Source organism: Cibotium barometz, chromosome 42 (assembly GCF_041138505.1).
Source record: "Cibotium barometz isolate CiBa-2024 chromosome 42, ASM4113850v1, whole genome shotgun sequence".
In the NCBI taxonomy this organism is placed as follows: Eukaryota; Viridiplantae; Streptophyta; class Polypodiopsida; order Cyatheales; family Cibotiaceae; genus Cibotium; species Cibotium barometz.
In genome coordinates this window covers 6,528,329-6,554,853 of record NC_141087.1, presented here as the reverse complement: position 1 = coordinate 6,554,853, position 26,525 = coordinate 6,528,329, and the positions used below count along the sequence as shown (strand labels likewise).

Sequence of the window (26,525 nt, the reverse complement as noted above, 5' to 3'; positions counted from 1 at the left end):
GATAGTCGCCATGCTCATGCGTGTTTTTGTGAGACATGCGTGGGTCTTGGGGCTGATTATCAGCTGCTGTACAGAGCCCTTATGGTTGCCATAGAGAAGAGAAGTAAGGGGTATATAGTAGCAAGAGAGGAATAGCATCCGTGCGGCATGAAATGGACTCAACAGAAAGTGAGAGAGCTGGCTGCTGTTGGGCGCTGCAGAAGTGGACTGAATAGGTTGCCCTTCTTGGGTGTGGGCACCCGGACATATGGACGGTACCCATGTGTGGAGGGTGACCCATGAGGTGGGGCTGTTCAGACCTGAACTGGCACACAACAGGGAGGGCTGATAGATGTGTGGATGAAGGTTTGTGGTGCTTTTTGAGGCAACTTGGGCCAACTATAGCATGTATTTAAGATGCTATTTTTGGATTTTGTATGTTTAAGAGATGCTAATTTTGACTTGAGCATGCTTTTTTGAAGTGGCTGCCTCGTGTACATGCTGTCCATACTGAAGTCGACCAGTTGAAAGCATTTGGGCACCCCTTGAAGCATGTTTTTGGTCATTTCTCTGTAGTGCATCTTTTACCTACTTGCCCATACTTGTTTCCACCTTCTACACCACTATTACAGCTCTTTGGAACTCTCCAACACAAGTACCTTTTACTTGGCTGAGCATGTAGACTCCATGGCTATGTCTACACAGATGCTCGAAACCTCGCCAGTTAACCCTACAGAGACTCTATCTGGGGCTGCCGTTGTTTGTACATAGTGGTGATACTATATAACAGCCTGGAATAGCACGTGTTTCCTCAGTATGTGGGACAGCCTGTACCCACATTGCAGACAGGTATGGATCTGAAATTTTCTAATGCTTTTTCTCAATTTCATGCCCCATATACTCAGTACATGGGCTATGTGCAACCTCCTCCTCTGCATCACCCGTTCCTCAACCCCTTGGATCTCCTCTTGCTTTCATAAATACGTTTTATTCGCAGGTGCAGGACTTACAGAAACCTCTTATAGAGCTATGTTATAACTAATGAATAATGAACAATGAGGTTCTTGTTTACTGCCATTTTTTGTGTATGAATCCACACTTTAATTTGCAAAATTATTTGCTTTTTCTTTTCCATGCTTCTATTAAATGCTTTACTTTGTGAAGTTTACCCGCTACAGGCTGCCCATGAAGTATACCGGCTGTTGGGGACTGTGTTAAAGGTTTCTAGCGCGAATAAATTGTGAAGGCAAGGGTATTTAATCATTGTTTTATGATTTCTAGCCATTGTACTTGCTGTACCAAACAATGTACTACCTCATTGTGCCTGCTATACCAGCTCTATTGGTGAGTTTTTCTATCACAGGTGGCACCTTGAAGACCCGTGGTGATGGGGAAAATTAGTACCCTCACGGGAAGAGGTGGTTTACACACATTCATGGTATTTTGGGGCTTATTTTGATGAGCCCGTGCCTTTGATCGAATGATGGTTGTATAGGGATAATCCGACATCTCTTGTGGGGAGAGTGAGGCCCCTCAAAGCTTGTACATGAAATTTTTCTCCTTGGGTAATATGATACTCCCGCGCCGGGGTGTGGGGGGGGGGGGGGTGGGGGGCATTCCGGCCAAGTGGTGTTAGATGTGGACATTCTCTGTTACAATTTTGTGGAATTAAGTGGCTTATGCTAAAGGCTGTGGTCAATTTAAGTGTTTAATTGCATTTATGGTCAAAGTGTTTTGCGAAACCCCTTTTCTGCAGGCTACATGGCGGGTGGCTTGTGAATGGAGCCTATGGCTGGGTGAGATGAGCCGCTAGCCACAATCCTTTGCAGTCATGGATCTGCTGATCTCGCGGGCTTTGAGTTACCCTTATGGGTTGTTGGGGGACCTATTTTCTTTCTTGTCTCCTCTGTTGGTTTTATGGCTTAATTGCAGGTTAGGCAGCTTGGGAGGCTTTACAGTTGGGGCCATCGGTATCAAGGAGGCTCGCAACAATCATACCTTAGGCTCAGGGGTGGTTCGAAGCACTGAACCTACGGTTGGGTGCTGAGTTGCTAGCCAGGCAGGAGGTTGAGGAGTAGGTGAAGGTGCAAGAGAAGGCAGAGGCAGTTACTGATAACCCACAGACTGATTGTATGGTTGTTGAAGAGCATTGAAAGTAGACAAGGCATCACATAAACCAAGAAACTGAGATGGTACTTGAAATGCAGCTGTCATATGTGGTTGAGTGCCAAGCGTACCTCTTCGTTCACAAGTCCATGAGCTCCAGGTTGAGCCACAGACTATACTCCCGAAGTTTCTATCGCCATAGGTGCAGCTGTAGTTGAAGGATTTTCCACCGTGGAGTTGAGAGGTAAGATTCAGCAGAGGGAATATGCAAGGATGAAACAGGGAAGACGTAATGGTTCGCAATAAAATTCTGGTTTACAGCTAAAACTGGTTGACCATGTATTGCGGTCATACGATGCGTATGATGTCTGGTTTACAGCTAAAACTGGTCGACCATCTATTGCGGTCATGCGTATGCGTATGATGTCGCGTCTCTGAAATCGCGATAGGGTTTCGATTCTAGGTCAGATAATCCTTGGGTGTGGTCTATGGAGACCTTACATCACATAACATCAATTCAATCCTTGAAAGCTCTCTACTAGGAGGTTTGCCTTTGATACCAATGTTAGGACCATATCTTGCAAGACCACATATGGTTAGCCTTCTAATTGAGGAGCACAAGGAACTTGGCATCTAGCTTATCGCTCAACCATAGAGCCCCTTAGGCTCACCCCCGATCTGGAGGTCTAGAAGCATCTAGAGACATAGCTCACACGTGCATTATGCCTTGGCATGCAGTATGCACGCAATAGTCCTTGATAGGCCAGAAGTCCAGGGCTGGAATGACCCATCCATCCTTCTGAACTGCACCGACTTATTTAGCCCTCTTATAAACCAGGAGCTAAAACTTGCTAAGTTGCTATCTAGCTGACTGCCCAATCATAGAGCCCCTCAATCTCACCCGAGCTGGTGGTCTAGGAGCATCTAGAGACATAGCTCACATGTGCAGTAAGCCATGGGGTCCCATACCACTAGGTGTTGTTGCAGGGAGTAGTCTTGGCCGGCCCATGAGTCTAGGGCTGGAATGATCCATCTACCCCCTGATATAGTCCTATAAACCAGGAGCTATAATTAGCCTAATGCCTCTTTTAACCACTAGCCCTCCTCTTTAAATGTCTTATTCGAGTGCTCAGGTTAACCTAACTCTAGGTTAGTTCCCTTGACCCGCTTTGGGTTTTGGATGTAATTTCTTCCTCCATGGTGGGGTGTTCTCAGAGGGAAACTACATATGAGGAGAGGCACTCCATGAGTCTTGAATCATTTGAAACTCCCAAATCAAAATTATCCTAGAGCTCCTTAAAGTCTGCATGCCCTTTGAAATGATTTCATTTCATGTCCACACATTGTATTGTAATGAAATGAATGGATTTTTTTCTGACTTTTGATTTGTTAGAATACAAACCTGGTTTGGGTGGTTTTGCCCAGTTAATAAAGTTGCATTCTTCAGAGTAGCCCTATACGAACTTTTGACTTTCTGTTTGACTGGCTACAGGCAAGAAATTCGAACTGCAACCAGCTCAATGACCTCTGTGCCCAAACCCCTCAAATTCTTAAGACCGCACTATGGAACTTTAAAGAAGTTTTATGAGACTATGGCAGATATTGACCTGAAGGTACTGGTTATGTGTCCTGCCCATGCTCTTCTGTTTGGTTGTAATTCTGGCCCGGCTTAAGGACATTTAAAGTTGCACTCTTGATTGGTTTGTTTCAGAAATACTTGGCTGACATCATCTCAGTCCTAGCATTGACCATGTCAGAGGAAGGGGAAAGGGTAATTATATATCGTTTTCTGCTCATCATATGGGATTTATATAGTGGTTTTGGGTAAACTATCCTTACCTTACTTTTTTTAATGTGCACTCTGCTGAGTTTTTGTAGGAAAGTTTAAAGTTCAGGTTATGGGGATCTGTGGGAGACATTGGTTCTTGGGGACATGAGTATGTAAGGTAATGCTTTGAGAGTGCTTATTCCCATTTGTGCAGACCATTTGATTCGATACAAATATGGCATGACAACATAAAAGCTTGAGATTTCTGGCAGGATAGTCCTAATCCGTGCATATTGTGCAGGAATCTTGCTGGAGAAATAGGACTTGAGTTTCAAAATCGTCAGGTATATCCTACTTTGCAGGAGCTTCTCACATGGGAATCTATATGGTACATTTGTTTTCATGCTCCTAGCAGGAGATTTGTGGGCCAAGAATTTGCGAAAGATGAGTAAGAGGAGTGTGCATGTAAGGATTGCAAGTGCATTGAGTGAGGTGAGGAGAAGGGTTCGGCTGGGCTGCCCAAACTGGTGCATATTATTTTAGCCGGTAGCATTGTTACTTATTGACTAGCTCAGGGGGCTGATTGGCAGGAAATTCATCTGCTCATCTTTTGATATGAATTGGCAGAATGATGCCCTGTACCATCATTGTATGTGGGATTTGGGTTCTCTTTTGCTTACTTTTACTAACACCACCACAAACCGCCTCCCCCCCCCCTTCCCTCTCTCTCTTAATGGGGGCTTTAAAATTGATTAATAACATGTCTCGAGGCTGGGTTTTAGCTCGCATCAATGTCCAACACTTTGGAGACTATATGCAGAGGTATCGCTTGGCCTGGGTAAGGATGATTCTTTGTCAAGCAACTTGAGCTTCTTGAGTGAGTTTTTGTGTGTAGTAAAACTATGCTAGCACAGAAGCTGCACTTTTTGCTATTTGTCACATGCATCTGCCCCACAACTTTTTAGGTGTCTAATGAGGCTTCACTTGAGCACGTTGAATGTAAATTGATTGTGAATCTTGTCTAGCTGTCCGTCTGTAGGTGGAATGCACTGGAAAAATTTAACTTAGTATCAAAATTATCAAACAACGCCCTCCAAAAATGACTCGTAAACTTGGCATTGGGATCCGATACAATGGTCCTAGGTATGCCACCAATTGGGTACCAAAGCAGGATAAACGATTTCGCGACATCTTCGGCCGCCACATTAGCCCTGTAAGGAATAAGCATAACAAACTTGCTAAAACGATCAACCACTGTCAAACATTGCGCGTTATGCTTACATGGATTGGGAGGCAAATTTATCACAAAATTCATACAGATATCCTATTAAGGGCCATTAGGAATTGGTAATGGTTGTAACAAACCCGTTTTCTTTCTATGCAATGCTTTCATCTTTTGTCAAATTGAACAATGGTGCACATATGTGAACACATCCCTCCTCATTTTGGGCTAGTAGAATTGCCTCTCAATTTTCTCCAATGTTGATTTCACGCCCCTATGTCCACTAGTGATGGTGTCATGGGTGTCATGGAGAATAGTTGCCTTAAACTGCTTCAAGACACAGTGTCGACTTTTGTAGAAAATGCCAACCATCCGGTATCAAGAAATGGCATGGTCTTGTGGCGTCCAATGCATGTTTCGACTGAGTACCAATCTCATTGGAATCCTCCTACTAGTGCCTCATCTCGTTTAGTCCTGTACCAGCGAGCTCCATCCATGTGGATTGGATGTAGGAAACGATTCGTTTCCGGCTTAATGCATCGGCCATTGTGTTGGCCTTGCCTAGAAGATCTGGTAGTGTTGTCGGCCTACTTGGCATCGTTTGAAGCCAGCGCAAAGCCCAATGATTAGTACGGACCTCAAAATCGCGCCCATATAGAAACGTTTTCAATGCTTCAAGGCTTGGATCATGGCAAGGAGTTAGATCGAGTAAATCCTATTTGCGGGAATCAACTTACGAGACATGTAAGCAATTGGATGACCATTCTGAAAACAGCTCCAATGGCGATGTTACTAGCATTGGTGATTACTGGGAATGGATCATCCTATGAGGCAAGTGCTAAATAAGGGGCCTCTGCTAAAGCAACCTTGAGGACCTTGAAAGTGTAAGCCCAGCGGGCCATGCAGTTACAGACTCAACCAAGTGTCCAAGAGATAAAGATATAGAGAGAGAGGGGAGAGAGAGAAGTGAATAGTGATCTTGCACAGTACACCACATTGAGCAGGAAATAGGCTCCGTCCCCTTTTAGGAATTTATTTAGGAACAATCCACAGGCACGCTGGCCAGGATCAATACAATCAATGAATACAAAACAAACAGATATGCTGATGAAGGATATTCAAGTCGAAGTCGATGTTGAGGTACAAGATCTCTGATGTCGAGCAAACCATGAGGATGACCCACAAGTATGTCTCACCAGGCTAGTACCAAATATCCAAATCCAATGAATCCAAGTCCAGCTTGCCGGATGCTGGTTTTTGGGTGTTGATTGGAGATCTCTTGGGCTGTTCGGGACTTGGAGATTGGGTAGAAGGGGTCCATCACCGTTGGACAGCCACCTTGCATATTAGTTGCAACAATAGATCCGGTACAACTACATGAAGTGGGAGTAAGAGTGGTATTTATACCACCCCCCCATGCTGGTCAGCCGGCAAAAAGGCAGCCGATTGGCTGCTGGACAAGCTCACGACTGCATACAAGCAGTCCGCAAGGAGGGGGACAGTCGGCCAGGTACAAGGCTCAGGTCAGCCAATACAGCTCCAGGTAGCCAGCAAATAACAGCCCCACGACCATGAAAAAACAGGGAAAAAAATACGGAAAGTGGGGAAAATGGAGGAACACCTAAATGGGTGGGCAGGGAAAAAAATACGGAAAGTGGGGAAAATGGAGGAACACCTAAATGGGTGGAGGAACACCTAAATGGGTGGGCACACCCACAACAGAGGCCCTAATGTGTAGTGTGCAGACAGGAGATGACTGCTAACACTCTATTCCCATGATATCCCACGTACAAGTTTTCAAAGCAATGAAATCGTTTGTTTTCTCATACTTGCTTTTTGTAAAAGACTATAAAAATAAAGACTCTGAGCCTAAAGAGTCCTCTCTAGTTTGGATATGGAGAGGATTGATTTCTTAAAGAGGTATGAAGATTGTTTTGTTGATTCTTTACCAGATGAAGTACCACCACAGAGGCCAGAACATCATCAGATCGACCTCATTCTTGGGAGTTTGCCTCCAAACTGGCCACCTTACCGCGTAAGCCCAACCCAATAGGAGGAGATTATGAAGCAAGTAAATGAGTTATTGGAAAAGGGTTTAATTAGGCCAGTTCTTCACCCTTTTTCTCTCCAGTATTGTTAGGCCACAAGAAGGATGGGTCTTGGCGCATGAGCATGGATTATAGAGCCCTCAACAAGATTACTATAAAGGACAGATTCCCCATACCTAGGATTAATGATATCCTAGACAAGTAGGATGGATCCAAAGTGTTCAGGATAGACTTTAAGAGTGGCTATCATCAAATAAGGATTGCTCTAGAGGATGTACACAAAATAGCGTTCAGGACTACCTTTGGGCTATACGAATTTCTTGTGTTACCCTTTTGTCTCACCAATGCCCTTGCCACATTTAACAAGATGATGGATAGAATCTTCAGAGTCTATCGAATATTCACAGGTACTTTCTTTGAAGATATCTTAGTACATTCTAATGATGAGAAAGAGCATAAAAGCATTTGGATATTATTTTCCAAGAATTGAGAAAGCACAAGCTTTATGCAAATGGTAAGAAGAGTGAGTTCTTCCCTTCAAAAATTTACTATTTGGGCCATATAATGTCCAAAGATCCAAACAAAGTCAAAGCTATTATGGAATGGCCAGAGTTGACCAGTGTACTGTGCAAGAAGTTAGAAGCTTTTTGGGACTATGCTCTTACTACAGAAGGTTCATCAAGTGGTTTGCAGTGGTTGCCGGACCATTGCATAATGATAAAGAAAGCAGTGGGGTTTAGGTGGGCCAAGATGGAGAAAGAAGCTTTTGAGGCTTTGAAGTTTTATGCCAGTAAAGCACTGGTATCGATTGTTCCAGATTTGACAAAGTTGTTTATTGTAGAATGTAATGCTTCAAGAGAGTGCATTGGTGCAATCTTAAACCAAGAAGGGCATGCAGTTACTTATGAAAGTATAAGATTACAAAATTCAGAAAACAATGCTCCCACCTATGAAAAGGAATTAATGGGCGTCATCCATGCTTTGAAGATTTGGAAGCATTACCTCTTGGGTGGTGAGCTTATCATCAAAACAGCCCATCAAAGCCTCCAAGTCTTTTCTATCTCAGCCTAAGATCTCTGAAAAGCATCTTAGATGGGCCAACTTTTTGACACAATTTCATTTTCAGATTATGCACACACCTCGAAAAGAAAATAAGGCGACTGATGCTTTGTCAAGAAGACCCCATATACATGTCGTCTCCATAATCTATCATACAAATTTCACTATTATGAGGGATATGTATGCTTTTGATGAAGATTTTCAGCTCATGTGGGACAAATTGCAGCATGGTGAAATAGTGCCTTCTAATGCCATCAAGGATGGATTTCTGTGTTAATGCAGGACAGGTTATGTGTGACAAAGGATTTCAAGTCTAAAGTGATGGAGGAATGTCATGATCATCCTTACATGGCTCATCGTGGTATTTTAGCCAACTCACGCCTTGGAGATGTATTTCTTTTGGCCACGTATGAGGAGAGATCTTGAGGAGTATATTAGGGAATGCTTGATCTATCATAGGGTCAAGTTTTAAAGATTAGTGATGGTTGCAACTTCCAGATCATTGGAGGATTCATAATACCTTCCATGTTAGCCTTTTAAAACCCTAAGCAAGACCACCTCTAGAGGAGCCTCTTATGGAGGAACCACCAGAAGTGGATGAACAGAAAGAGATATTGCAACCAGAACAGATTGTTGGTCATGACCACTCCCGGCTAGTTTAGGTGTGAACACAGCTTACTCACGGGCACTTTTTCCTGTGACTGGGCATAGGTTTTTTCCCAGTGCGAACACACTTATGTGTTGGGCACTTTGCCCTAGGCTACTTCATGTACTCACATAATACTTTCATTATTATTATTGAGTACATCTTTTCCAGCACTCTTGAGCTTCACTCGTTTTCTCTCTCTTGCAGCTGTGTGTGTGTGTGTGTGTCTATGTGCAGGCTTCTCCCCCCATACCCAACATTGGTATTAGAGCCTATCAGTTAGGGTTCCAATTAGGGTTTCCCCCACTGCCTTCTGCTCCTTGCCTAGAGCTCGCCTGAGCCACTGCCTGTAAAGGTCACCGCCGTACTGCGCCGCCGACTGCTGCTGCCCCGTACACTGTGCATTGCGCCGACTGTACTTGCCCAGCCGCCTTACATGTGTACTATTGTACCTGCCCAACCGTCGCCAACTGTACTATTGTACCTAATGTCCTACGCAGCTGGCAGCTGCTGTGGAGCACCTACACAGTCGCCTGCTGACCTGTGCGCCCAATCGACTGAAGCGACTATACCTGCAGTACAATCGTGTGCACTACTGTACCTACCTGATTGAAGCTGCTCCACAACATTGGTATTTTTGCAATTTTTTTTCAAATACTCAAAAATTGCTAAAAACTAGCAAATACATTGCATTAATTTAGGGGCTTTTCACCATTGAGCTCAAAATTGCAACATTGGCATACATTGGCACTGATTTTGCCCAATTCGGTGCGTAATTGCACTAGAAATTTGGGGATTTTGCAAAAATTTACACCATTTGCAAGTCTTTTATAGACATTTGCAGGCATTTTGGGTGTTACAGGCAGATTCAGTTGACATTGGGGCATTTCCCCCAAATTTTTGGGTATTAAAGCATTACTGCTTGATTGTACACACTTGTGACAGCCATGTCTGGGAACACTAGTGATTTATTTGGAATGCTCTCCGTTGAGGATAAGTTGGATGGCACCAACTATCCTATGTGGGCATACATGATCAAACATGTACTTCTTGCAAAGAATTTGTGGGTTTATATATCACGGGCTGATGTCAGGCCTATTGCTCCTGCACGAGCAGCAAGTACTTCAGGAACCATTGATGCAGGTGATGATGTATCTTCAGGTGGTGCTACATCTTCTGCACCTTTGCCACCCACTTCTGCTAAGGCTGCATGGGATGTACTTACTTCTTTGTATCAGGTTCGCAATGAGGCTCGTGTTGCCTATCTTCGCAAGAAGATTGAGTCTGAGCATATGGATGAGGGTGATTCAATGGACAAGTTCCTTACCCGCATCAAGGATTTGCGAGAGCAGCTCATCAACATTGATGAGGTCATTCAAGATGGTTCACTTGTATCTACAGTGCTTCAGGGTTTGCCAGAATCCTATCAAGGTTTTGCTACTACTCTTCGTCTACTGATGAAGGGTAATCCAAACTTATATACCTTTGATGAGTTGGTGACTCTCTTATTACAGGAGGAGCAGTCTCGTTCTAATAGGATCACTATACTTTCTGCTGATCAAGCATTTGGTCCCTTTGATCGAAACAAAGGTAAATCTGGGGCTACATCTAGTGGTAAGCCTAAGGGCAAACCACATGCCCATTCAGATTCTACTTCGTCTAAAGAGGGTGACACCAAGAAAAAGAAGAGATGCAACTATTGCAGAAAACTTGGCCATCTTATTGAGGAATGTAGGAAGCGCATTGAGAGTGAAAAGAAAAAGAAGCAGGAAGGTTTGGCAGCTACTGTGGACACTAAAGAAGAGGCTAACTTTGCTCATGAGGGTTATGCATTAGTGGTTACATGTAGTTTGCCTGCTTCTTGTGTGTCTCTCTCAGCTGGAGATTGGTACTTTGACAGTGGTGCTTCTAAGCACATCACTTCTTGCAAAGATCTATTTGCCAATTTGCAGGATTTTTTTTTTCGAGAAAAGATCCTTTCATTAGTTATATAAAAACGCCCGTAGGGCTACAAAAGATCTCTCCTGCTCCTAAGAGAGATAGAGCAGCGAATACAACATGGCAGCCCGGGAGACTCTCCCTAGGTGCTGCAAAATACAAGCATCAGTACAAAGAACTGAGCGGCTAAATCATACAATAGGGGGGGGGAGAGCCAAACAGGTGGCCTGTAGTGCCAACGGGGGGATCCCGTGTGTAAGGTGTAGAAAGGGCCACAGCGCCAAGTGGTGTGAAAGGCCTGGCGCCGTAAGATCGCCTCATCCGAGTCTCCCCGGATGCGGTCGTACTGTCCTCGCAGGGTGTGGATCAACTCCTGCCAAATCCCCCGTACAGTCTCTGCTGGTGGCTCCAATCTCCCCTCAAAGGCCGTAAAGCACCGGGCCCTCCAGGTGAACCAGATGGTGAGGCTGCTGAGGAGCTCCCATCGTAAATCCCTCTCCTGTGTCCAGCTGGCGGACGAGAAATCCGGTGCCGGAACCAGCCCCTAATAAATCTTATGGCCTGACTGCCCTGCTCCATCTCATAGCCCATAGCAGGCCCTGACGAAGTCGACCAAGCAGCGGCACCCCACGTAAACATACCCTCTGGAGAGAGGGGGGCCAGAATATAGCTGTGCCTGAGGGCAATCCCAAAGGCAATGTCTCTGTATCTCCATAGGGTGGCCGCATCGGACGCAGGCCGCCGAAAGACCGCTGTAAACAAGCCAAGTGCCAACTGCTGAGCCCCTGTGTGGGCGACCAGCCACTGAAAAGTCGAGATCCTGCGGGCCTGTCGACTAGCCCAGAGCCGAGCCCAGAAATCCTCCAGGAACTCCTGTGAGAGTCCCTGTAGTCGCCAATGCCCCGCTGCCGCTGGAGAAACCGTCCTCCTCGCCGTCAAAATATGCCGCCCCAGCCGAACAGTATACTGGAGAAAGGTGATCTCTGTGGCCTCAAGGGATGCATAAGGATCATGCCACTCGTACTCCCCGGGGTCCCACTGCAGCCGGGCCAAGGGGCGCGCTGCATATGCCCATATGCGCCAATCCGGGAGCACATCAGCAGGGTCGGGGTCAATATGCCACTTCCGAGAAGCGGCGGCCACTACCCGAATCCTCTGAAAGGTGCACTCTGCAACCAAAGGCGACTCCACCTCCACTCTCTGGAGTCTGCCCTCATCTTGAATCTCATAGTAGAGGCATCTGCCATCCTCAGTGCTAGCTCTGACAGCAATCAGGATCTCCAACTGTGTAAAGGCTCCTATCCACCGTGGGGCCACTGGCTCAAGAGGCGTGAACCACTCCTCTGTGAGTGCCTCCTGAATATCATCCCTCATAATCAACCCCCCTCTGAAGTGACTCAGCCTCTCCACCTGGATCTCCTCTGGTAGACTGCAGAAAGCCTGCCAGTCTCCAAAACTACGAGCTGGGCCTGCCGCTAAAGGTCCCCAGGCTAGACGAGGCCGAGAACCCAGCATATGACCCTACTCCGTGCGAACCGCTGGGCTCCAGATGAGCGGCTGTTTGGCCCGCTCCTCAACACAAGGAGGTCGCTGAGAGAGCCCCGGTCTCAGCAGCTCCCAAGCTCTCAGGATACTCAAAGCAAATCTGTCCTCCCATCCTCTACTGAGGCCTGTTCTCCTCATCTCTATGAAGATCCAGCGAATCTCTGGTGCCCAAGTACCCCCTGCTGGGGGCGCCCGAGCCTGCAGCCGCTGCAAGAGGAGCTCTTTCCAAGGCTCAGCGCCTGGAAGCAACCCCCGAACAATAAGCTTCCCCAATAAGGCTCTACTCTGATCGACTGGATCTATAATGCCCAAACCGCCCTGAGCCAGCGGAAGTGTAATAACTGCCCATGCAACCTTTGCCCGAGCTGGCTGACCGTCCCGCCCAGACTACAGAAAGTTCCTGATCAGCCTCTGTACCTGGCTGATGCAAGAGCTCGAGAAAATCCAGCAAGACGTAATGTACCACATGGTCGCTAACAGCACCTGATTTGCCACCACCACCCTCCCAGCCAAGGATAGTCGAGCTGTACTCCAATACAATAGCTTCTTCCGAATGCTCAGAAGAAGCAGGGCAATCTGCTGCTCAGGTGACAAATCTAGGCCAATCTGGCATCCCAAATACTTCACTGCTGTGCCTGGAGGAATCCATCTAAAACCGGGGTCCGGGCTCCATGCCGGAGTGGGAGCACTACTGATCCAAAAGGCCACTGTCTTGCGCCAATTGATCAATGCTCCCGAAGCTGCACTAAAAACCTGGAGCGACTGCTCAGCCCGAATAAGATTGCTCTCATGGCCATGCAAAAATAAGCCCGTGTCGTCTGCAAACTCAGCATCAAGCAGGTCCTCCCCCCGGACTGGGAGCTGCAGTCCTCTCAAACCAACCTCTTCTGCCGTCAAATACATACTCATAGCCTCCGCAAAGAAGAGAAAAAGGAAAGGGGCGAGAGGACACCCCTGACGGACTGATCTGGTCAGCTCAAAACTCGGCCAATTTGCAGGATTCACCTCGAGGTGACATAGTTATGTGTGCCAATGATGCCTCTTTCTCCATCAAAGGCATTGGCAATGTGGAGCTAATAGCATGTAATGGGGATAGTTTTACTCTTTGTGACACTTTATATGTACCAACAAGCATTAAGAAGAATCTCATTTCTGTTTCAGCCCTTGCATTATCTGGGTTTAAGGTTCAATTTTCTAACCATTGTTGCTCACTGTATGACAGCAGAGATTCAGCTTCTCTTATGCTTTCTGGGACATTATGCAGTGGCTTGTATAAGCTTGATATGTATGACAGGAGTACTTATTCTCATGATGCTATGCTTGCATCCACCTCCCGTGTGTTGAGTGACATTGAGTTATGGCATGCTCGGTTTGGTCACTTGAATTTCCCATCTCTTGTACGCTTGTAGAAGCAGGGTATGGTGCATGAACTTCCTCCTACGCAGGTTCCCTTCAAGCATGTATGTGAGGGATGCATCCTTGGAAAGATGCACAGGAATTCCTTTCCTAAAGATGGTGCTATGAGGGCTGTTCGTCCATTACAGCTCATTCATAGTGATCTTTGTGGCCCCATGTGGGCTCCATCTTTTGGAGGACACTTGTACTTCATCGCGTTCATTGATGACTACACTCGGTTTTGTTGGATGTATGAATTAAAAATGAAGTCAGGTGTCTTTGTAGCTTTCAAAGACTTCCGTCCCATTGCTGAAAATGCTTGTGGACACAAGCTTGTCACATTGCGTACAGATCGAGGGGGGGAATATTTGTCAAATGAGTTCACAGCTTACATGGAGTTACATGGTATTTCCCATCAGTGTACTACCCCCTGTACTTCTCAACAAAATGGAGTTGCAGAGAGACGTAATCATACACTTATGGAGATGGCACGTTGCATGCTCAAGAGCAAGGATCTACATGCAATTACATGGTATTTCCCTTCAATGTACTACCCCTTGTACTCCTCAGCAAAATGGAGTTGCAGAGAGACGTAATCGTACACTTATGGAGATGGCACGTTGCATGCTCAAGAGCAAGGATCTGCCCAGTAAGTTTTGGCTTGAGGCGGTTCTATGTGCCAATTATGTGCTTAACCGTTGCCCCATTAAAGCCTTGAAATCTATTACTGCCTATGAGGCATGGAATGGCAGGATTACAGTGGTGACTCATATGAGAGTCTTTGGGTGTTTTACTTCAGTTAGTGGAGGTTTTTTCCCCCAGTTTAGCTTAGTTTCACTTATAAAGGTTTATAAGTGGTTTGGTCCACTTGGCACTATTTATGGCCGGACCATGTGAACACACTTTAGGTCACATCTTTTATGTGGCTATTGTACTCCTTTTTATCATGATCAATATATGAGCAAGCGTGTTCCTCTCTCTCTCTCTCTCTCTCTCACGCCTCCTGTTGATGTGCCTTCCAAAACCCTAACCCTAACAACCATATCCTACATTTTGGTATCAGAGCAGCTTCGCCCTGCCCTGTCCGTACAGGCCCTCGCCATCAGCTGCCCGTACAGTCCCTCGCCATCAGCCATTCCGTAAAGGAGGCGCCGGCTGTTTCCGTACAGCTATTCCGTATAGGCTTGCTGTCAGTCCACACAGGCGTCGGCTGTTCAGTACACTGGCCGACCAGTCTGCTCCGTACAGCAGACAGCAGATGAGTACCTGCAAGCTGTTCCGTACAGCTACTCCGACCAGTGTTCCGTATAGCAGACAGCAGACCAGTACCTGCTGCTGTTCCGTACAGCCTACAGCCGACCAGTACCTGCAAAATCACTTGGATAAAATATAAAGCTTTACATGTTTTGAAATTTGGACGTTTTTCTGTGAAAGCTTTTCTGGCAGATACACAGAGGTTTTCTTGCAAAGAAACTTCTACAGGCTTTTGCAAAGCTTTGGGTGCAGAAATTTTGGGCATTTTGGCACTGTGTAAGCCACTTTTGTTGCTCTACTCAGTCAGTGGTGCATTGCTTTGCACATTTAGAGGATTGAGAGTGCAAGCATATTTGGGTCAGCTGTATTGAGTGGAGTACAGTTGCTTTCATGGTTGTTGTTTTTTGGGTTTTTTGATACACATGTACAACATTGTGCACTAGCATAATAGCATGGGTGACTTTGGAGCAAATGTATGGTACTTGTAATGAGGCACGGATCTCATTTTTGAAAAGAGAGCTGGAAAACCAGAAGATGCATGAAGGAGATGATATGTCAAGCCACTTGAACAAGCTGCAGGATTTGAGAGAGCAACTCATCAATGTGGATGAGATTATTCCTGAGACACAGCTTGTATCCACCATCTTAAACTCTTTGCCAAGATCCTACTTGGCTTTTCATACCTCTTTGAACCTCAGCATGAGGAATGCTATTGAGCCCCTAAAGTATCAGGAACTTGTTGCTCTCTTGTTACAGGAAGAGCAAATCAGGAAGAACATGAACATGAACACAAGTGCTGAACAAGCATTTGTGACGGGTCAAAAAGGGAAAGGCAAGTTTCAGCCAAAGAGTTCAAATCAGAATTCAGGTGATGGTGGTTCATCTCAGGATACCAAGAAAGGTGATGGACTATCCAAGCAGAAAGGCAAATGCCATTACTGTAAGAAGCCAGGTCACTACATCACAGAGTGTAGGCCAAAGAGGAGGAGGAGGAGTCTGGGTTGTCTATAAAAGATACCTCTAAAGCTCCTCCGGAGACTGCTTCCTTTGTTGAAGACAGGGAATACTGTTTCTACACATGCAGTTATGATGCCTCTTGGTCTTCACAGGCACTCAGTGTGACTGAGCATGCATGTACTTGGTATTTTGATAGTGGTGCTTCAAAGCATATCACATCTTGCAGGGATTTGTTTTGTAATGTATGCCCTGCCCCTGTTGGCAAGACCGTTCAGTGTGCCAATAATGCTTCATATGTAGTTCGTGGCATTGGGGAGATTCAGCTCATTACAGTGTGGTATGCAAGTCAACTTTGATGATGACAAATGCATGGTCAGAGACAAAGCTAATGACCTTGATGCTTACTGGTACATTATGTCATGGACTCTATCAGTTGGATGCATTTCAGCCAGTGGATCAGTTTGCTTATCATGCATTCACTCTTACTCTAGCTATGGTTGATGCAGAGTTATGGCATGCTCGCATGGGGCATGTAAATTTTGGTAGTCTTATGCTTATGCAACGACATAACATGTTGACAGACCTACCTCTTATGGAGAAGCCTCCAGATCACATATGTGAACGATGTATTTTGGGAAAAATGCATCAGTTTTTCTTTCCACGTGATCAGGCTCTATGAGCAACTGCAAAGTTGCAGCTTATACACAGTGATCTTTGTGGTCCCATGCAGACGAAGTCATTAGGAGGTTGCTTCTATTTTGCTACATTTATTAATGACTTCTCTTGTATATGCTGGGTCTATCCGTTGACACGGAAATCACAGGTATATGATGCATTTTTGGCCTTTGTAGCACTTCCTGAAACAGAGTCAGGATGCAAGGTTAAGACCCTCCGTTCTGACCGAGGGGGGGAATATGTGTCACACATGTTGAATTCCTTTCTTGAGAGTAGAGGTATCAAGCATCAGTATTCTACTCATACTCCACAACAAAATGGGGTTGCAGAAAGGAAGAATCGGTCACTCATGGAGATGGCCAGATGTATGTTAAAGGCAAAGAAGCTACCATATGTCTTTTGGGTGGAAGCTGTTATGTGTGCTTGTCATATTTTGAATCGATGTCCCACAAAGGCATTGGTTTCCATTACTCCTTTTGAGGCTTGGCATGGCCGCAAGCCTTCGGTATCACATTTTCGTACTTTTGGGTGTCTTGCATATGCACACATACCCAAAGAGGTGAGGAGGAAGTTGGATGATAAAGCCACAAAATGTATTTTTGTTGGGTACAGCTGTGAGAGCAAGGGCTACCGGTTATATGACCCACTGTCCAAGAAGATATTCACTAGTCGGGATGTGATTTTTGATGAAAAATCAGAATTATCCATGGCTAGTTATGATGCAAATCAGGCTGAAAATGATGTGTTTGAAGGCCTACTACCTATGGAGTTTCATTCCACAGTTGGTGATCCAACCCATGAGGGTGTAGGGCAACCAGCTCATCATGAAGGTGGTGCAGAAATTCAGCAGGAGATTGAGCCAGAAGTTGAGCCAAATATGGGGCAACAGGCTCCATAGGTCAGACATATACCTAGGTGGTATTTGAGGACATTACAGGACAGCCATCTAGATGCTCCTCTTGCTGGCCGTACTCGTAGGGAGACACGGACCAATGAGCATGCACACATCATGGATTTAAATATGGTTATGGCAGCTAGTTTACAGGATGATGATGAGCCTGTTTCATTTGTGGATGCACGAGACAATGTGCATCGGAACAAAGCCATGCAGGATGAACTTGATTCTATTAAAAAGAATCAAACATGGGATTTGGTTGATCTGCCCAAAGGCGAGAAAGCCATTGGTACTAAGTGGGTCTATAAGTTGAAAAGACATGCAGATGGATCCATTGACAGGTACAAAGCCCGTCTAGTTGCAAAGGGCTATGCCCAGAAGGAGGGTACTGATTATGAGGAGACATTTGCTCCTACATCCCGTATGTCGACACTTACGAGTGTCATTGCATTGGCTGCACATCGTGGTTGGGTTGTTCATCAGTTGGACATCAAGACTGCTTTCCTACATGGGGACCTCAAGGAGGAAGTTTATGTACATCAGCCCATAGGTTTTGTAGAACATGGTCATGAAGGAAAAGTATGCAGGCTGAAAAAGGCCTTGTATGGTTTGAAACAAGCTCCACGAGCTTGGTATGCAAAGATAGATGCTTTCCTGCTCACTCAAGGCTTTGTGAACAGTCCATCAGAAGCCACTTTGTATGTAAAGAAAGAAGAGAAAGATCTGCTGGTCATCAGTCTTTATGTAGATGATCTTTTGCTCATGGGATCAAATGATGACAAAATTGCAGCTTTTAAAGAGATACTGCAACAGACATTTGCCATGTCTGATTTGGGGCTCGTACACTACTATTTGGACATACAATTTGTGCAGGATAACACAGGCATTGGGTTGTTGCAATCTCGGTATGTTGCTAAACTTCTGGAGAAGTTCAAATTTCAGGATTGCAAGCCTATCAGCACTCCTATGGAGCCTGGGATGAAACTGTCACTACAAGATGACAGTATTTTATTTGATGCCACTATATATGCTCAGGCTGTTGGGTGCCTTATTTACTTGTGTACTACACGGCCAGATATTCAGTATGCCGTATCTCAGTTGAGCAGATTCATGCACAGCCCGCGATTGTCACATTGGCAAGCTGTGAAGCGTGTATTTTGGTATTTGCAGGGTACCTTGTCTCTTGGATTGCTTTATCCTGAGGGGGGTGACATGCAGCTATCTGCTTACAGCGATTCAGATTGGGTTGGTGATTTTGATACCAGACATTCCACTAGTGGCAATTGTTTCTTTCTTGGCTCTTCATGTATTTCTTGGCTAAGCAAGAAACAGACCACAGTGGCCACTTCGTCTTGTGAGGCAGAGTACAGAGCAGCCTACACTACTACCGTTGAGTGTGTATGGCTGCATCGTCTTATGACTGATATGGATATTTCAATGGAGGAGCCTACACCTATCTATACTCATAGTCAGAGTGCCATTGCCGTGGCCAGGAATCCTGTGTTTCATGCTCGCACGAAACACATTGAGATTCACTATCACTTTGTTCGGGAGAGACTCCAGGCAGGTGATATCAGTCTGATTTACTGCCCTACAGATCAGAATTTGGCAGACATCTTCACCAAGGCACTACCACGTCCGAAATTCGAAGCATTCCGCATTGCTTTGAATTTGTTTCCTTTTGGTGGATGATGTACAGTGATCACATATCACTCCAGGGGGGGTTTGTTGGGTTTTATGCTGTGTATGCACCCAGGGGAGTGCTAGTGATCATCAGTAGGTTACTGGGGCACTTTTTACTTCAGTTAGTGGAGGTTTTTTCCCCCAATTTAGCTTAGTTTCACTTATAAAGGTTTATAAGTGGTTTGGTCCACCTGGCACTATTTATGGCCGGACCATGTGAACACACTTTAGGTCACATCTTTTATGTGGCTATTGTACTCCTTTTTATCATGATCAATATATGAGCAAGCGTGTTCCTCTCTCTCTCTCTCTCTCACGCCTCCTGTTGATGTGCCTTCCAAAACCCTAACCCTAACAACCATATCCTACAGCCCTCTCCTACCCGTGTTTCCCCACCGGTCTCTGCCCCTGTTCCAGTGAGTGTGCTGTCCTCTTTACAGCCCACTCATTCCCGTGTTCGGATAGCCACATTGACTTCTCACCTCCGAGAGTTCGATGTGTGGGTGATCCGTGTTCGTACTTCTGTACAGGATATGGATCATTACTGTTTTATGCTCAGGCGTTATCCTTATCTGGGCGCTATCCTTCTCGAGTGCAGCATTATTTTTCATGAATATTGCACCTATTCTGAGAACGTTTATCCATATTTGTTTACGGTTCGCCCTTCTACACCAGATTATACACCTTTGACACCAGCAGCTGTCCCTACCCTTGTACCTTCTTCTCTAGTAGCAGACTCACGGGCAAGCCGAGTCCCAGAGGATTGCCCTCATTATACTGGATGGTCCATAGCCGCTTCACCAGCACGTAGCCTCTCCTCACGGGATTTCCAGATGCCGCACCCTCCAGCCAATGGTTCTTACTAGAGCCCAGCGGCTTCATCAACAGCAAAAACCCCCAGAGCCTCATCACCCTACAGCCTCTACATCAGCATCTTCTCTCATGGTTGAACCTGTTGACATTCCGGCTCCTCCAGAATTGCAGCAACTTCAGCAGCAGTTCTAACAGCAACTCCAGGAGTCCATTGCATCCTTGGCTTCACAGATCCAGCAGCTCCACACGGATCGCCACTCCCACATGAGTTCCGTACCAGCAGCAGATGTTTCAACAACAGTACTAGCAGACAAAGACGTCATTCCTTTCGAGGTAGAAAGCGACGACCTTAAAACTCTATATCATCTTTTACAAGCCAGTAAAACGAAGAAATTGGAAATGCGCCTGATTTTTGCAATGAAGCAGGTATTTCACAAAACCCCCAAATTCTGCATGACTTGCACTTTCAAATTTTGGAACCAACAGTCCACTGGTAATACCCAAATCAGTAGAACCTATAATACCTTCACATGTTGGAGAAGTGATGATGGCGGACTGCAGTCAGACAGGTGCAAACGGATAGGTACGACGGCTCTTTGGTGAAGGCGGGCTGGAGGTACGCCGACTGCGGGCAGTTGCCGCTCGCCGTAGTGTAGAGAAGTTGGCGGAATGAGTTGTAGCGGCAACGGAGAGGCGACAAATGGCGTCGAGACTGGTCGGAAGTGGCACTGGCGACTGAGACGATGATCTGCAGACGACAGTGGTGATGACGAACCCAACAGACTTAAGGGACTCGAAAATCTTCAAATTTTCGGCTAGTGCAACATAAGCCACAAATGTGGCGGAGCTTGGCCAGGCGCCGCCCACTGCGGTGAGAGTGCCGCCGGTTGATTGGGCGGTGGTGGAGCCTTTGGCACTAGCGCCTTCTGAAATGGAGGCTGAAATAGGCGGTAGGGAGGTTGAGCACTAGGTTGGGCGGCGATGCAGAGAGCAGGCTCGATGGTCGGAAACGCCTACTGTGACGAAACTGCATAGAGTGTCGATGGACAGAACTGCATGAAGAGAAACTACGCGTGCAAAAGGGGAGGCAACCTTGTTCTGATACCATCGTTAGGGTTAGGGTTCCCAGAGACAGAGAATCAGCAGCAGCAAGAACGCACAGAAGTCGATGATTGATGCTCACACAAAAGTGGATTGCATAGAATCTGTGGAGCTAAGTAGTTGACTCCATAATATCAAAATACAATAATAAATGATGGTGTCCTTTCACACCAGATATCCAAAGAGAAAAACCCAAAGGGAGAAAAGTGCCCTTGGTTAGCCCATGTTCACATGTGGCACTACTCATAGCATATATGCCAATAAGAGGGGAACAAGACCCTCTCCCTTTGCAAGAATTTATTGAATCAAACCACGGGCACAAAGTGCGTGAAGAAGTGCGTTGTCCAAAATGAAGAGGGAGTGCTCCAATTTATAGGATTGAGGCTTGAATGCTCTAGAAGCTCCAATTGACAAGTGTAAGGTGAAATGACAAATGTAGGGACACTCGTCTCATTCTAGATGCCACATGTGCTATTCTAGATGTCACACGTCTTAATTAGCTACTCAAAAGATATACAAATCACAATTCATGCTCCATGAGCTATCTAATATTTACCAACTCACATGTGAAATAGTTTTGAGCAAGACAATGATCAATTTGAAGAACAAAGTAGGAGGCTGGTTACATGAGCTTTGGCAACCTTGCTGTTGGCCGACTGGATCTAGGTTGGCCGACATGGCTTCTTGGAGCCTCATAGGGCTGTCCCATGTGCTATGGTTGGGCCTAAGGCTTGCTTTGGCCTTGGTGTCTCTTGGACAAGCCTTCCATGGCTGTCCATGAGATAAGACTCCTATAGAGCGGGTCTCCTGACCTAGACCGGTGCCTGTGCATCCAGTTGGAAGTCTAAAAAATGCCTGGAAATCTTAAAAATGCCTGGTACACCTCGACATCATTCCATAGGATTACACACGTGTGTGACATGCATTGACCTCATGTGCGGGGGGCATGCTCACCTGACCATGACCCTCTACAGTGGATCTTTGGCTGAGTTGTCGTGGACAAGGGCTCACAACAGGTCAGTTACCACTCTATGACTTGCAGCTGTTGTACATATATGGCCAGGTGGCATCCAAGTGTGGGAGGCATGTGACACAAGTAACATAGTCCCCAAACTACGCGACCAAGATTCAGCAAGGAATGGCAAGGGGAAATGCAAAACCCTGAGGCAATCGAGAGTACTGGGAAGGCAGTGTCGCGATGTGGAAAACTGAGTAGCCAAGCATGTGCAAACATGTGACAAGGCTTTTCAGCAGGGGAGTACCCCTAAAGGACTGCTATTTGGTGGCCATGGTCCGGCTGACAGCAGGCCAACCAGCTAACCAGTAAAAATAGCTGCAACACTTGCATATAGGGAAAAATTTATTGACCACTTCCAACATATATGATCCTCAGCCTTCAGTTTACCCTTGGATATATTGCCATAGAGCAGTCTAGAGCTTTTCAACAGAGGTTTTCACAAATCTTGACTCCTTCCACAATCCAATAGAATCAGGGAGGTATTTGTCACTCGTGTATTTGGGGCGCTACTAGCTAGCCATTGAGATCCCGTACTGGGTCGCTATGTGAGCAAAACTTGCTTTTCAGATTCTCTTCTGCTCTATGAACTTGCTGTCTGAATGTCTCAATGCTTTTCATGGATTAGTAAAAAACACTTCTGCATAGTCAAAGCAGGTGATACAGAAAGCCAAGAGGTGGGCATGTGTAGCCTTAGAGTTCTGCTATGCCCGGTACATGAAATAGTGCGTCTCCAGGCATTTGTTGAGGCCAGCCGTAAAGTATGTAGTAAATTTGGTTGAAGAGCCCGTATGCCACCAATGGGCAAGGTCAAAGATTGAAAGCATGGGCTGAGAAGTTGTGAAAGGATCAAAGGATGCTTCGTGTGTGTAAATGAGGGAAGCAGAGCTCATTGAGTTCCTTTACTTGATGTTGCTGTGTTTTGTAGATGGAAGATAAGCCTGTGAATGATCTTATGGAACTTGTCAAGCAAATTGTACCTTTTCATGTGAAGGTATGTCTTAATATATTGTACGCATCATTAATCACTTTTCTGCCAAAAATGTTTAAAGCACTCACTTCTCAAATATTTGTGCATTGACAGCATAATGCTGAACCAGAAGCGGTGGACCTTCTTATGGAGGTGTGTACAAAGCCTATTTGGAGTTGTTACTAGCATCACAGGCCTGAATGTTGTTGTTTGAGATAAAATCTCAGCCATGGTGTATGCCTTTGTAGGTTGAAGGCTTGGACTTGCTGATTGAGCACATAGAGAAGGCCTGAATGCTGTTGTTTGAAATAAAATCTCAGCCATGGTGTATGCTTTTGTAGGTTGAAAGCTTGGACTTGTTGAGTGAGCACATAGAGAAGGCAAACTACAAACGAACTTGTGCATATTTGACAAGCTTTGCAAGGTGATAAGACTATCTATTTTACTAATGCAAAAACCAAGCATTGCTGTGCTTTAACAAAAAACCATGCTGCTTCTTGTGTCACAAACTCACCCACCTAAAGCATATGGAGAGAATTCAATGCGTAGCTCAGTTACTCATTACTAAGGCAAGGTGCCAAAAGAGCTCCTAAATCTGGATTACTTTGTTATCTTTGGCAATGCCATGTGGTCATTATATGCTGTCCACCACCTTGCTTGCTCTATGAATGTGCACCTACACTGAGATGCCCCAAGTGTGTTGAAATGCTTGTTGTTTGAAAGGAGTTGGGCATGATTACATAAGTTGCCACTATCACTTGATCTGATCGCATCCCATTCCCCTTCCCCCCTTCCCCACCCCCCCCCCCCCCCCCCAAAACCCTTACCTGGCCGGTGGCGCCTGCCCCAATGCACTTCTCCTGCCAGCTCTATCACTCAATAATTGCCCGATTTTTGAATATGCTTTTGCTTCTCTTTGAAGTTTCTTTGGGTACTGCAGGTGGAAATGGAAAGGTTAGAGTCACTTTTTATTTATTTTTACCTTCATTTTTGCAGCTATGTCCCAGAGCTGGATGATATACCAGTGCTAGATATCGCATATCAAATTTATATGAAATTTGAAAAATACCCTGATGCTTTGAGAGTTGCTCTGCGGATGGATAAATTGCTGGTGAGCATCAAAGTAGAGGAGTGTGGATACAAGGCAGCTGCTTGAGTTCCTTCAATGCTAATAAAGGAGCCTGTTATGTTTGTAGCTTGTGGAGCAAACCTTGGCATCTTGCAAGGATGCTTTGATGTTACAGCAACTCTGCTACATCTTAGCCAGACAGGTACAGAGTTTCCATGTATAGTGTGTACATTAAAAAAAAAAACATTTAAACATGCAATTTCTCCCTTTCTCTATGGGCTTGATTTGAAGCTATTTCCTTGTATAGGGTGTTACTTTTGAGATTGAGGATCATATGATTGTGGGCAATGAGGACAAGAAGGAGCTGTTACAAGATATTGTCAATAATAGCAAGCTGAGTGAGGGTTATCTCACACTTGCTCGGGACCTTGACGTGATGGATCCCAAGACTCCAGAAGACATTTACAAGGTATGCTACTGTTTTGGCTTTTGTTTTCTGCTACTAAATGATGGGGCTGTTTAAAATCTATGGTGTACTAAGTCATCTCTAACTGCAGGCTCATCTCATTGATGGACGTGCAAGTGCTGGGGCAAGTGTTGATTCAGCACGACAGAACTTGGCTGCCACCTTTGTTAATGCGTTTGTAAATGCAGGATTCGGACAGGTCTTCTTTATTTAAGTACTTGGTGTTCAGCTATTCCTTTTGCTGAGTGTTTGAAGGGTTGATATTTTTCAGCTTCTTCTATGTGGCAGGACAAGTTGATGACACCTCCTCCTGTGGAAGGAAGCAACACGGGAAGCTGGCTTTTCAAGAACAAAGAGCATGGAAAAGCCAGTGCAGCAGGAAGTCTGGTAAATATTGATGTTTCCATTGTATCAATGGTGCGTGTCTCTTTTCAGTCAGCAGTAGGCAACTGATTATGCCTTGATATATACAGGGGCTGATTACCTTGTGGAATGTTGATGACGGGCTTCCTCAAATTGACAAATATCTCTACAGCAATGATAATCATGTGGTTGCCGGTGCTCTGTTGGGTGTTGGGATCTTAAATTGCGGTATCCGCAGCGAATGTGATCCTGTAAGTCAAGACAGATTTTCCTGGGAAATTCAGGACTGCTTTTGTAAAAGGCAGTGCATATGCTTTGGTTCATCAGTGTCTGCTTTACTAAGACCCTAGGATGATGTAGAAGCATCCTTTGCCAGGATACGAGGTGGTGAGTTGCCTCTTAATCCCATGCAGGCACCACAAACTTTATTGGTAAGAGTGCCTCTAATTCAAAAGCAAGTGAAGAGGCTGTGGTGTTTGATGGAGCCAAAGATGGTTCATGAGATCTCATTTGTTAAGACTGCCTCTAATCCAAATGAAGGATCATGAGATCTCAAAAAAGGAGAAATTTCAAAATATAATTCAGAAAGAAGTTTCTTCTCCTTTTTGTCCTCGTCCTCCTCTCCCTCGCCACAGCCCCCCCTCCAAAACAAAATTACATGCTGGTACAGCTTTACAAAAGCATATCAATATACCATAGATTAACTATATGTATGTAAATAATATATAATTTTTAGATTCATATGTTTTAAAATTAGTCTTCTATTATAATAAATTTATAACAATGTTTATCTTAATAATTAACACATATTGTTTAACACTAACATGATGTATTGAAACAATAAATTATCAAGATAAAGATAGATTGTGAACTCAATATTGTAAGGTGCAAACTCAAGCAATGTTTGGAAGAAAGTAAATGTAGCTTTACACAGCCTAATTGCTAATGTGTAAAATATATAAATATATTCAAATATTAATAGCTTCATTGCTGTAACATATGTGATAAACAATTTAAAGAATTTGGATTCGTATATTTTATTTATGATTGTTATAATTTACCTCTCAAAAAATATATTAATATCCTAAGCAAGATATTAGAGATTGATTTAAATATGATGTAAATTAATGAGACTTATCATAGGTAATCTTTTAATGCAATTACATACTTAAATAATTTCCCCTTAGCTCTCTATTTATGTAATCAAAGGCAGGTCTATAGTGAACCCTTAACTTGTTTTGCTTTTCTTATAATTACTCACTATAGTTTTCAGTCTTAGATCCACTTTGGTTGTGTTTTTCAAGCTTTAGAAAAAAATTGTGTGTTTTTTTTTGGTAGGGATTTATTATGGGATCCAATGCATGTGCTACTTACATGGGTAAATCTTTTGGAGCTTAGTGTTCCGATTGCTTGCTAACTAGTTGTGTTTATACACTCATATCAAGAACTGACTACATTCAGCAAGTACAGCAGGTACTATTCAGCAAGTACAGGGTACAGCAGGTACAGTCAGATTCAGCACACGTGTGAATTCAGTAGCAGGTACAGTCCAACAGAT

General features: G+C 44.9%; 1 protein-coding gene across 1 annotated transcript in view; it reads left to right on the top strand.

The window, feature by feature from the left end:
- Positions 1-26,525, top strand: part of LOC147614118 (26S proteasome non-ATPase regulatory subunit 2 homolog A-like) — a 97,439-nt gene that overhangs the window by 55,318 nt on the left and 15,596 nt on the right. The window contains exons 3-15 of the mRNA XM_086780650.1: positions 3,578-3,698; positions 3,797-3,856; positions 3,964-4,031; positions 4,155-4,197; positions 23,028-23,093; positions 23,184-23,222; positions 23,411-23,493; positions 24,066-24,180; positions 24,266-24,340; positions 24,446-24,607; positions 24,696-24,803; positions 24,893-24,991; positions 25,078-25,218. Coding sequence (XP_086636776.1) covers positions 3,578-3,698; positions 3,797-3,856; positions 3,964-4,031; positions 4,155-4,197; positions 23,028-23,093; positions 23,184-23,222; positions 23,411-23,493; positions 24,066-24,180; positions 24,266-24,340; positions 24,446-24,607; positions 24,696-24,803; positions 24,893-24,991; positions 25,078-25,218 — 1,180 coding nt within the window. The remainder of the gene's footprint in view (positions 1-3,577; positions 3,699-3,796; positions 3,857-3,963; positions 4,032-4,154; positions 4,198-23,027; positions 23,094-23,183; positions 23,223-23,410; positions 23,494-24,065; positions 24,181-24,265; positions 24,341-24,445; positions 24,608-24,695; positions 24,804-24,892; positions 24,992-25,077; positions 25,219-26,525) is intronic.